At 44.9% G+C, this 13179-nt stretch overlaps 1 protein-coding gene across 1 annotated transcript in view; it reads right to left on the bottom strand.

Moving 5' to 3' along the window:
• The window catches only part of LOC138249015 (extracellular calcium-sensing receptor-like), an 87574-nt gene extending 75762 nt beyond the window's left edge, over window positions 1-11812 (bottom strand). The window contains exon 1 of the mRNA XM_069203072.1: window positions 11697-11812. Coding sequence (XP_069059173.1) covers window positions 11697-11812 — 116 coding nt within the window. The remainder of the gene's footprint in view (window positions 1-11696) is intronic.
• Window positions 11813-13179: the final 1367 nt, after the last annotated feature.

The following is a 13179-nucleotide window of genomic DNA, read 5'->3' on the forward strand; positions in this document are numbered from 1 at the left end:
TCTCGCTCTGAGCAAGACTGCTGGTCTCAGGATGACAGTACTTTCGTATGTAGGTGACCTAGGGCCAGATGTAGCAAAGAAACATTTTGCGAGTTGTAAATAGCGAGTCATAGCGACTCGCTATTTGCAACTCGCAAAATGTTATGCAGAACGGTGTCTCAGAATGCCGAGTGCGACTCGCTATGGGGTCGCAATGACCCACCTCATGAATATTCATGAGGTGGGTCGCAAATTGCGGCCCCATACCGACTATGGGCACTCGCAAACATGGAGGCCTGCTGTCGTCAGCAGACCTCCATGTTCGTGACTGCTTTTAATAAAGCAGTTTTTTTTTTTTTCAGTGTAGCCCGTTTTCCTTAAAGGAAAACGAGCTGCACTTAAAAAAAAAACCGAAACCTTTAGTTTCGGTATTTTTTCAGGGCAGGGAGTGGTCCCATGGACCACTCCCTGCCCTGAAAAAATGTTTTTGGGTCCAGTCACAAACTGGAAGGGGTCCCATGGGGACCCCTTCCAATTTGCGAGTGGGTTACCATCCACTTCAAGTGGATGGTAACTGCAACACCATTTGCGACCGCATATGCGGTCGCAAATGGTATTGCATACCACTAGGAATCGCAAATAGGAAGGGAACACCCCTTCCTATTTGCGATTCTGAAATGCATTTTGCGAGTCGGTCCGACTCGCAGAATGCATTTCTGCATAGGAAAATGCGATTTGCAACTCGCAAACGGCAGGTTTTGCCGTTTGCGATTTGCAAATCCTTTCCTACATCTGGCCCCATGGCTCTTCCTACAACTACTGTAGTTGTAACTTTTGTCCAAACCTCATCGGCTTACTAGCAGTACCTCACCAGAAACACAATAGTAAAAGGTGATTTGTAGCAGTTGCTTACGCATGGACTCAAATGAGATCTCTCAGGGTTGTCGTGGTTAAACAGGAATTACCCTTTTCTCACAGATTTAGTATGTCTCATACAAACAAAGGCAAAAACACAGATGCAGTGAAGTTAAAACAGTTTTTATTCAACATAACTGCAATTTGCGATAAGTTGCATGAACTGCAATAATTAGGATAATGAATATACCAAGCAGTAATATTGTAAAGAGGAGAGTCATTGTTATAAAGACCCCCACCATTATGTAATGTATGAAAAAAAATATATGTATATGTATAAAAATGGAATAAGCCCTAATACCCTGATTATAGTAAGTCTAACCTCCTATCTAGAAAAGGAGAGCTGGGTTCGTTAAACCTAATCTGCCAAAGCCGTGTCCATGAGAGGAGCCCCCAACCCTCGTTACCTTGGAATGAGGTCTCTATCTCAGTCTCCGCAGGGACACGAAGACTGGGTCAGCGTCAAGATGACTGCAGCATCGGTATCGGCGATGGTGGCGATGCCCTCTGGTCGGAATCCCTCTGATTATCTGTCTAAAACTGTGTTGTATTTATACAGATCTACAAGGTCCCTTGACTTAGTGTTATTCATAACAATAGATAACAGGCATGCTTGGGACGGCAATTAATATCAACAATTCCTTCGAAAGTATAGAGAGGGAAAATCCCTAAGTGTGAATGCCTACTGTATGTTTGTCTTTCACGCTTGATTTTGACGCCTTAGCGCAGTGACACTGATAATAGAACTTATAACAAGTGGCCTAGCTATAAACAAGGCCGCCATCTTAACAGAAATAAATAATTAAATGGAGCAAGCTAAGTAGGTTTAAAGTCACTGGGTGACGGGGGCACGAGTTTACAAGCCTATGTCTAAGCTAACTCCCGTTACCCTGGTAAAATAAACTAGGATTCACTACACCCTCCCCGTTGCCGTAACAGGTATGATGAAGGTAAAGAAACCCAATCGCTAAAAAGCTGCTACCGAACTAAACAATCCAAAAATTCTAAAAAATCTAAAATTCGTTAAAAAACAGCCAGAGATGTTAATATTAATCATGACAAGTGTAGCAAACTTTTAATATAATTGGCAGTTTTTTAGAACCGAGAACTGGCAATCCAATTTCATCAAATTATGTGCTATATGCAGGATCTTGAAGAATGTCATCGAAGTCACCATTCAATGATCTAAAAAATGATTCAACATCGTCCGAAGTGAAATCGAGAGCTGGACGGACAAACGGATCCATAGAGCAGAAGTGAGCCATATTCATTGCTGTATCGACACTCGCTACAACGACCTCATCAATGTTAGATTGTATAACAGAAGGCTCATAGGTAGCCTCGCGGAGCAACCTCAGTCTCAAGGGGCATGACCGTGTATGAACCCTCATCGGGGACATCAGCAGTGCGTGGTCCACAGAAGATGTCGGTGCAACAGCAAGACAGACCATAGGAAGATGTTCAAAGATGCACCAGATGCAGCGGAACACCGGTCGTACACACCATAGTAGAGGTCGAAATGACAATGACCAATCAAATTCCAGTTCCACCAGCAAAGGTGTACCGAAGATCCGAACCATGCGTTCACGGCACAGTGGTGTTGACGGGAGTGGCTCCATTGCTCTGTACTGCTGGAAAAAAACAACCACCGCGAATCAGAAAAAATAGCAGTAGTAGTCCGCCAATTAAAGCCAAAATAATTGGAAAGCCACCAAACACACTGGAGAAGATAGAATGGATGGCTGATGGGATGACTCCGAAGACAGTCTTGAAGATGGACACAAAACCAGACCCGACAGCCTTAAAGAAATGAACAATCCCAGTACTGCTTGAAGCATTGAATATTCTGGACACCAACTCTCCAAAGTGTTTGGGGAAATCGGTATTTAAAAGGGATTGTATCTCGGCTGATGATCTCGCTATCTGGAGAGCATACGTCTCTTTAGCGGATGTCAAGGCGACCTGTTTTTGAAACAATAGCGCCTTCAGTCTGCTCAACTTGTCATAATTCACATTAGTAGTATCAATGTTGGGCCACATTTCAGATACTTGTATCTCTCGTGTGGGGGGAAACAGAACATGGCCACAACACGTAACGACCTTCGTGACTGAGATCGCGTAGGCAATTCCAGGTCGCAAGCCGCAACAGCTGTCATCGCTCAGTAGAACATAACTTCCATTAGAAAGTACATGAAACACTGAACGAATCAACGGGACGGGAGTACCCTTCAGAAAACATGCCAAATTTGCGACCCCCGCATTGCAAAGACCGTGAAGAGACACCTGCTTGCATATCATGGAATGACGAACAGTAGTCTCACATTCACTTCCACTAAGAAAGACCTCTTGTTCACCATTTAGACAGCGATACTCAAAGGGCAACTCCCACACTTCCTTAATAAAGCTATCTCCTAGCCGCTCATATCGTCCCACTGCAAGATGTTTCAGGCAGTTCGAGAAATGAAAGGTCGAAAACGGTAAAGTTATTATGCCGTGTAAGAGCCAAATAGTCGAAGGACTTTCTGCTACAGTGAAGGGCAACTTATCTAATTTTTCTACTTGAAGCAAGGTGAAACGCGCCTCCCTTTTAGCCATTGTCTCTTGTTCCCTGGAAAAATTAAAAGCAGCAAATAATTCACTCCCATTAATGTATTTCCATGGAATGTGTCCGCTTCTCAGTGTCTGTAATGTCCAACCCAGCTGCATGATGGAACGTAGCTGTATTTGTCCATGATATAATCGGGACAAATCAGTCTGAGTGATATCAATAGCAGAAGACACTATATTCGACAGTGAATAAATCCTATTGGATAGCGTGTTCATGCCATTATCGACAACAGCCAGTGTTTTTTCTAAATTCTCCCTCTCAAGTTGCCTTAAACGTGCAGCAGCTTCAATTTGAGAAAGTTTCCAAATTTCATTATACATAGCATATAAAAATTGCTTTGAGCGCTGTCTTCTAGGACCTAACATGAAATCCTGTAAATCTATATTGTCAGAAAGAGTGTTCAGGTGTTGTTTAACCGCTGTTAAAGTGTTCGTCTGTACCCATTGCTGGCACAGTTTACCCACACTGTATGTTGTAATCACACCAGTATGTTGACCTGATAGAAAACGAGGGTCTGGTCTATTAATGGTAAAACCCCCGGAATTGTTCAAAAACCGCCTTTGACACTCATCAGTGTCGGTGGGCCACACTAACCATCCCCCGGAACGGGAAAGTGAAGAATTATAAGCACCAGCCTGAACCAGTGCATCCAGCCTTTCCTCTGAAATATTAAGAAAGCGTTGCCAATCTCTAAACTTTGTTGGTGTAGGGATATTAGGTGTGTTGAGATCTTTAATTTTTGCTAACCCCAGACATGATGTCTGCTCTATAGTATCATTCAAAGAAATCATTTGTACAGGAATCAAGCAAGCTCGAAACAAAGCCTCCCTACCCTGTATTTGCCAATCTCGTGTACCCAACACGCTTTTCAAATCTATAGTGTTTTTCCAATATTCATAACCTTCAATCGATAGTCGGGAAACAAAAGGATCAGAATAAATCAATTTTGTATCTGTCAGTAATAATTTACCAATTCGAGTTTCAGGTAATCTAAAATAATATGATTCAGCTTTCTTTGTATCATGCCCAGAAAAGTACGTGAATTTGTCACTGTAATACTTCGGACTCGCCACCTGTGGTGTTGAACAGTGTTCCCACTGTGTGTAATTAAACAGAAGCCTATATCTAGTTGCACGATGCAGGTAGTGATGTCCCCAATTGTGATAGCAGAACATTTCCCCATAATTCATCGTAGAATCATATACATCATCACTTCCAAAAGCGGAATAGTCCTTCATTTCAGTTAGCATTGAATTAACCGTTTGGACATCCCACTCATCAGAGACAACATTAGGTGTAATAACATCAGACATTGAAATTTTGAACACGTATGGTACTTGAATTATCTCTGTAGGCCCGTATATATCAAACTGAACTTTGTCCCATACAATCCCATCAGGAATTGGAATAGCTGTAATATTGACAGGGGACAAATCACGTCGGACTTTGTGTGATGAATGATGTGGTGTTAGAATTACATCAACGGGCTCAACAGAGGAGCGATCAGCGATATAGTGACCATTAATTAGTAAAAAGAAAACAGTCACAAAACCAATCCATAAAAACAATGCAATAAATGTCAAACAGAACCAGAGATAGTTCCATGGATATTTAAAATAGTTCTTTTTAAGCCAATGATAGAATTTGCTACAATTAAATAATTTGTCAGTCTCTGTTGAGGATGAATCTGAAGAAAAATCATCAATGTCTACAAAATAGCCAGAAGAAGTTTCCGCAAACACAGGACACATCGAACTCCCATCCACTGCTTGTGGAGGCTCTTGATAGTCAACGTTATTAGTTGTGGAAGTATTAGTGTAAAATACCGCCAAATCTTGAAGCGGGTTGTTCACCGAAGTTGTTACTGGAACCAACAAAAGTTCATTTTCTGCCCTCCCCATGGTCGAGGAAGTGTCCGGAACAGCAGTTGACATAGTTGCATAGTCAGTAGCAGTGATATTCATCCTACTATGTAGATGGATGTCCTGTTGGGTAGTGAGAGGGGATCGGGAACTACCCAAGGAACCTCATGGTCTACTGTGAAGAATTCACCGCATGGTGTAATTTGATGTCATCAATTGAGATTAATCTGTTTGATTTTGAACCAGACAATGGTGGAAGGATGACAGTTCTGGTGCCTTTTATCCCCAAGACCTGTACGGGTGCTCTGTATGATGGACCAAATTCTTTTTTCACAGCGATCTTCTCACGAACCAGATCCCCAACTTTAGGAATCCAGCCAGTCGAAGTTTTCGCCAAATCCCTTATTCCCAAGGTGGCAGCACTCGCAGATGATTTATCATCACAGAATTGTTGAAGCTCCTGTAAAACAGCGAGACGTTCTTTTATGTCAAATGGTGTATCTGCCGCCACCACACCAGGGGCATCAAGATGGGGAACATACATAGGTGTCCCAAAGAGAACCTCATATGGAGACTTACCCCCCAAGGACCGTCTTGGCAGATTATTCAGTGCTCTCTGGACCCCATATAGGTGATGCAACCAACTGCGGCCTGAACCTAATACCCGAGCTGTTAAGGATTGCTTTAGATCACGATTCCGCCTCTCCACGACCGAATTTCCCTCGGGATGGTATGGTGAGGAGTAATGGAGTTCAACACCCATCGTCCTCATGGTGTCCCTGAATGCCTTAGAGGCAAATGCAGGGCCCTGGTCCGAATGGAATGCTGCAACCGCATATGTACCGATAAAGATCAGCAAATCTTTTATAACAGTCCGAGCGTCAGCCGACCGTTGTGGCCATACACACAGGAATCTAGAACAGGAATCTACAGCCACTAAAATATATTTATATCCACCATCAGGTTGTAAGGGACCACAATGGTCCAAGTACACACAATGGAGTGGCTTGTCTGACACTAAGAGAGAGGTCTGCCTAGGCCGTCTGATATTAGAACCTTTAGGGCCTTATTTATACTTTTTGGTGCAAAACTGCACTAAGGCAGTTTTGCCCCAAAAAGTTTTGCACCGGCTTGCACCATTTTTTAGCACCAGCTGGGCACCATATTTATGGAATGGTGCAAGCCGGTGCAAAGGGTAGGCTAGCTTGAAAAAAATGACGTTAGGCAGTTTTGAGTCAAAATAAATGATTCTGACCAGATTAGCATCATTTTTTGACGCTAAGGGGCATATTTATACTCTGTTTGCACTGAATTAGCGTCATTTAAAAAAAATTCTAATTCAGTGCAAAACTAACTCCATATTTATACTTTGGTGCTAGACCCGTCTAGCACCATATTTATGGAGTTAAAGTCATTTTTTGGAAGTGGAAACCTACCTTGCCTTAATGAGATGCAAGGTAGGCGTTCCCGTGCAAAAAAATGACTCTATGGCCTTAACACCATATTTATACTCCCATGTAAAAATGGTGCAAGGGAGGGAGGAGGGGTCAAAAAATGGGGCAAAGCTTGCTTTGCCCCATTTTTTAAGACCTGGGTCTGGGCAGGCCTTAGGGGACCTGTGGCCATATTTCATGGTAGAACACCATGGAATGAGCCCTGAGGTGCCCTCCCTAGGCCCTAGGGGCACCCCCACCCACACTAGAGGGACTGCGAGGATGGGGGACCCCATCCCAGGTAAGTACAGGTAAGTGCATTTTATTTTTTAAAGTGCCATAGGGGGCCCTGAAATGGGCCCCTATACATGGCACAGGGTGCAATGGCCATGCCCAGGGGACCCCGGTCCTCTGTGCTGGCCACTAGGGTGGTGGGCATGACTCCTGCCTTTTCTAAGGCAGGAGTCATGTGGCATGGTAGGTTTAGCACCATAAAATTATGCTAATCTGGTTAGAGTCATTTTTTTTACTCTAACCTGCCTAAAGCCATTTTCTGGTGCTAAACCCTCTTCTTCTATACTGCCAGCTCCACCCGACTAAAGTCATTTTTTTAAAACTCTAGCCTTCCCTTTGCACCGGCTTGCACCATTCCATAAATAAGGTGCCCGGGTGGTGCACAGAAATGGTGCAAGCCGATGCTAAACTTTTTGGTGCAAAACTGAGTTAGTGCAGTTTTGCAGCAAAAAGTATAAATAAGGGCCAATATTTTGTAAGTTTGCGCCACGTTTGCGTCATAAAATGACGTTAATGCGGTGCAAAAAAAGTTTAAATCAGGGCCTTGGTGCTAGATGGGTCTAGCACCAAAGTATAAATATGGAGTTAGTTTTGCACCGAATTAGAGTAAAAAAAAATGACACTAATTTGGTGCAACAGAGTATAAATATGCCGCAGAGTATAAATATGCCCCTAAATATGGCGTTAAGGCCATAGAATCATTTTTTGCACGGGAACGCCTACCTTGCATCTCATTAAGGCAAAGTTGGTCTCCACTTTCAAAAAATGACTTTAACTCCATAAATTTGGTGCTAGAGGGGTCTAGCACCAAAGTATAAATATGGAGTTAGTTTTGCACCGAATTAGAGTAAAAAAAAATGACACTAATTTGGTGCAAACAGAGTATAAATATGCCCCTTAATCTGCTGACAAATGTCACAGCAAAGGACATACTGTTTAGTCCGTCTGCATAGACCAGGCCACCAATATCGCTGTTGTAAAATGGTGATAGTGGCCTGTATGCCAGCATGTGCAGAAGCTACCCCCTCATGTGCTGCTGTAATTAGTCCTAATCTTTGATCTTCATTTGGGATCACTCGATCACCAACATCAGGTATCGTTGCAAAAGCAACATTCTGTGCACTGATATGATAGGTATAATTCATAGGGTATCCTTTCGGAAGAGTTTTTCCCGCAGCCGAGGCTTTAACTGCAACCAGTATTTCATTATCCAATCTCGTCTTTGAACGAGTCACCGCAGCCACAGAAGCCGTAGCTACTGATGCTTTGGCTGCTTCATCAGCCAACTTATTACCTGCAACATGTATTCCTACACGTTGGTGTCCCAATGTATGAATTACATGGACACATGGCAGCTTATCTTTAAGATCAGCCACCCTTCCCCACAATATTCTGTGTTTAATGGTGTTCCCTTTAGAATCTCTAAACCCGTTCAGTTTCCAATGATTGAGGTATTCATTGTATGACTGGACGCAGTAATATGAATTACAGACGATCAAAGTCTGTGTTCCTGGCTCTGAATGTTCGAGCGCTAGAAGAAGAGCCTTAAGCTCGGCCAACTGGGCTGTGCAGTCCCCTAAGGTCTGTGTGTAGGTATTATGGGGATGGAAAACTCTGTCTTTCATAACCCCACACACGGCTGCGCAAGCTGCCGAGTATTGATGTTTAGTACCTACCGCCGGTTGTGCTGAGCCGTCAGTATATATGATGGAATCATAACTGTCTATCGGCAATATGTGCATGGGAGTGGGGTACTCCTGCTCATACTGGAGAAATTCTTGCGTCTGAAGTCTGGGGTCAAACACATAGTCAACATCAGTGGCGGTCAGAGACGTTGCCCATTGAATCCAGCGTGGATGTAATGCTTTAGCGTTTGGAACGCTCGCTTTAGTGACAGCCTCTAAGGCCGGCACCGGGGAGACAACAATAATGCGCTTCCCCTGGGCAAGTGTCCTCTCTTTTATGACGGCCATCTGAACTGCTGTCAGAATTTTTTCAGTAGGAGCAAAACGTTTTTCAGCATTGGAGTACAAATGTGATTTGTATGCTATTGGCACAGTGTCACCCTCATTAAAGGTGACATAGGTAAATCCAAGGGCACCAGCTATTATTCTGATGACCAAATTTGTTTTATTGTCTTGTGTGTATAAGTCTAGCTTCCAGTAAGTCTTGTTGTAAATCCCTAAGGATGTGTGTGTGTTCAATTGTCCATCGTCTGCTAGAAAAATTGGGCTGAATTAAGTCATAAAGTGGTTTTATGCGTTCGGCATAATCCGGAATGTATGTTCTGCCAAAATTAAAGAAACCCAGTAATGACTGTAATTTCTTTAGTGTATTTGGAGGCTGTAGTTGAGCACACTTTTCTAGGAAATGTGGGGCCAGGCTCTTTCCCTCTTTTGACAGCTCATATCCTAGGAACAATACACTAAGAAATGCTATCTTACTTTTCTTAAAATTAAATTTATAACCAAAGGCTGCAAATCCCAATATTATCCGATCGACCCTCGCAAGATGAACGTCGAGGGTGTCGTCTGTGAGATAGATGTCATCCACATAGGATAATGCATCGGAATCAAGCTCGTGCAATATTGAAGTTACACGTGCCGAAAAAAGTCCTGGACTGTTTTTATAGCCTTGTGGTAAACGACAAAAGCATTTTTGAGAGCCAAAAGAGGATGCACTTAGGTCCCTACTTTCATGTGCTAAATTCTGGCAGAAAAACCCATTAGATATATCCAATGTAGTTTTATATTTTTTACGCACTATATTATTGACCAGCGCTGTGCTGTGTGAATTTTGTATAGCATATGTGCGTGTATGACTATTCAAGTGTCTATAATCAACTACTATTCTATATGAATGATCAGATTTGGCAACGGGAAATAGCGGATTATTCATTGCCGATGTACAGGGTTCAATTACCCCCTGATACTCTAGTTGTGAAAGTATCTCCGTCAATGGAGTTTTCGCCTCATGTTTAACAGGGTATTGTGGCTGTGGGTGCGGCGTAGACCGAACGGGAATAACATGACAAGGAGAATCCTTGTCCCAACCTACATGATTACGGTATAATGCAGGTGCCTGCGCTAAAGCCCATTCAATAGCATATGCTTGTTTATCTGCGTCTGGAACAAGATTGGAGAAAGAAGGCAAAATGACATCTTCCCCATGCGGGAGCTTGCGGACATGTTCAGGCGGCCAATCTTTCTCGGCCAACAAGATATCACTAGCTAGTTCATCCCAGAATATTACACTAATAATACGTTCCACGTCTCCCTCAATCTGAATCGTTAAATCATAAACCCGATCAGGTGGGAGTACGCGGCCATCCGCCGTTTCAACTGCGATGTAATCGCTAGTTGCTGTCACAACCAGATGGTCTTTCAGACTCTGGCGACATATCGTGACCTCTGCTGCGCTGTCCAAAAGAGTCACTGCCCACCTCTTGTTCCTCAACAGTGTTCTCAATACTATTGGCATTTTTAATGGTCAGTGCCGCCACTTTCTTCTTTTTAAATTGTGGCTTTTGCTGAGCAGTCTTTTCTTCTTTTTTAATGGTAGACTGCGGCGAGTGTTTCTTTTCTTTCACGTATTCCGGACGTCGATCTTGACGGCTCCCTCTCTCGCTACGTCTATCCGGTGCGTCCTGAAAGGAACGAGAAGGACGTGAATCAGTATATCTGTCTGGAGTTCTAATGTTATCCCTATTCCTGAGATTATATCTCTTTTCGGAGTATTCTGGATGTGGAGAATCTGCTCTTTTATTTCTCCTATCTTTGAAATCTTTTTGTTTGTCCCAGTGCTTTTTAGAGCCCTCTTGTGCTTGCTTTGTACCTTCCTTATGGGTGGTACTTGGTACGTCCAATTTTTTAGGTTTGGCTCCTAGCCCATCCCGTCCTATACAGTACTGGTGTAGGTATCTGATATTATTTTTGGTAGCTGTCTCTCTTGGTCCCCATTTGGAGTTTCTCGGAGACGCTGGCGTATTGCCAGTGCCACCGCTTCCCCTTTAATATTACTTAGTATTATTGAGGAAACGGCGTCAAAATTACGCATTAATTTCATTCCCAGATCTAGGGCCGGTGCAGCCCCATGTTCATTTTGTATATGTTTTAACACTTCCGGTAAATTGGCAAGTGTAGGGGTACCATGTGTGGTAGTATATACGGCAGCGAAGACTGTACCCCAAGTGGCACATTCATCCACCGAGGGAACCATCCCGAATGGCAAGCACATAGTGAGCAGCCTATGTTTTTCCTGTGGCCCCGTATGGGGGAACACAGCTTCCAGCTGCTTCGTTTTTTGAGCAATCCAGAACGGTATTTTTTCTCGTTCTGTGGGCACTTTACCCATAATAGTATGTACTGTTTGTGGATTAATGCCAGTAGCCAATTGATATCCACCAGCAATTGGTGGCGCTGGACGCGCTGGTGTCGTGTTCAATGTTCGCATTACGAACTGAACCAATCGTCTATATAATGCCACTAATTCATTATATAGTACTCTTAAATCTGCGATCGGCATATTCATTATGCCTGGGTGAGGTGTATATGTGGCAAACATGGGCCATGTAGGCCCTTCATTACTTAAAGGTCCCAGCCTCACCCGTCGTTGTACATGTGGTAGGGCGCCTTCAAACCAGTTCTGATGCTCTTGATACGTGAGCGGTATTTCATGATACTGGTATGCTTCGTATCGTACTGGAGCGTCCGCAATCTCATAGGTGTGAAATGTGTGCGTCCGTTGGTCAGCCTCAGGAAAGGCAACCCAACAGTAAAATGTTTCTGTTTGGTACGCTTCAGCTGCTTCTATAATTAAAGTAACCTCCCCGCCCTCTTCTCTAAGGCCATGTGATAATAAATGTTGTGTAAGTGCATGTCTAGCATTTGCAGGAATATCAATGGCATTAGCCATAGTTTGTTTAGAGAAACGGAACACCAAAACAGGGGAAGTTTTTCCTTTTGTAAGTCCGAGCTTGAACAACCTACAGCCTAATTAGGAGTTACCTGTTCGGCTGAGGAGGATTTTTCCCAAAGACCACGGACGTCTCCGTATAATGGTACTGAGGGTACCTGTTGTTTGTGAGACTGTGATAGTCAGGGTACCCGTAAATTAGTGCCTAAACACCATCGTTGGTGGCGCCATGTCGTAGTTTGGACTCTCGCTCTGAGCAAGACTGCTGGTCTCAGGATGACAGTACTTTCGTATGTAGGTGACTAAGGGGGTCATTCTGAGACTGGCGGGTGGCGGAGGCCGCCCGCCAGCCTTCCGCCGACAAAATACCGCTCCGCGGTCGCAAGACCGCTGAGGGTATTTTGAGATTTGCCCTGGGCTGGCAGGTGGCCGCCAAAAGACCGCCCGCCAGCCCAGGGCAAATCTACCTTCCCACGAGGACGCCGGCTCAGAATTGAGCCGGCGTAGTGGGAAGGTGAGACGGGTGCAGTTGCCCCCGTCGCGTATTTCAGTGTCTGCATATCAGACACTGAAATACTTTGTGGGGCACTCTTACGGGGGCCCCTGCAGTGCCCATGCCATTGGCATGGGCACTGCAGGGGCCCCCAGGGGCCCTGCGGCACCCCCTACCGCCATCCTGTTCCTGGCGGGAGACCCGCCAGGAACAGGATGGCGGTAGGGGGTGTCAGAATCCCCATGGCGGCGGAGCGCGCTCCGCCGCCATGGAGGATTCTGTAGGGCAGCGGTAAACCGGCCGGAGACCGCCGGTTTACCCTTTCTGGCCGCGGCTGAACCGCCGCGGTCAGAATGCCCTTAGGAGCACCGCCAGCCTGTTGGCGGTGCTCCCGTGGTCGGTGACCCTGGCGGTCACCGACCGCCAGGGTCAGAATTACCCTCTAAGGCCCTCATTCTGACCTTGGCGGGCGGCGGAGACCGCCCGCCAAAGTCCCGCCGTCAGGTTACCGTTCCGCGGTCGAAAGACCGCGGCGGTAATTCTGACTTTCCCGCTGGGCTGGCGGGCGGTCGCCTTCAGACCGCCAGCCAGCCCAGCGGGAAAGAGGCTTCCACGATGAAGCCGGCTCGGAATCGAGCCGGCGGAGTGGAAGCTGTGCGACGGGTGCAGTTGCACCCGTCG

Source organism: Pleurodeles waltl, chromosome 8 (assembly GCF_031143425.1).
Source record: "Pleurodeles waltl isolate 20211129_DDA chromosome 8, aPleWal1.hap1.20221129, whole genome shotgun sequence".
Classification (NCBI taxonomy): domain Eukaryota; kingdom Metazoa; phylum Chordata; class Amphibia; order Caudata; family Salamandridae; genus Pleurodeles; species Pleurodeles waltl.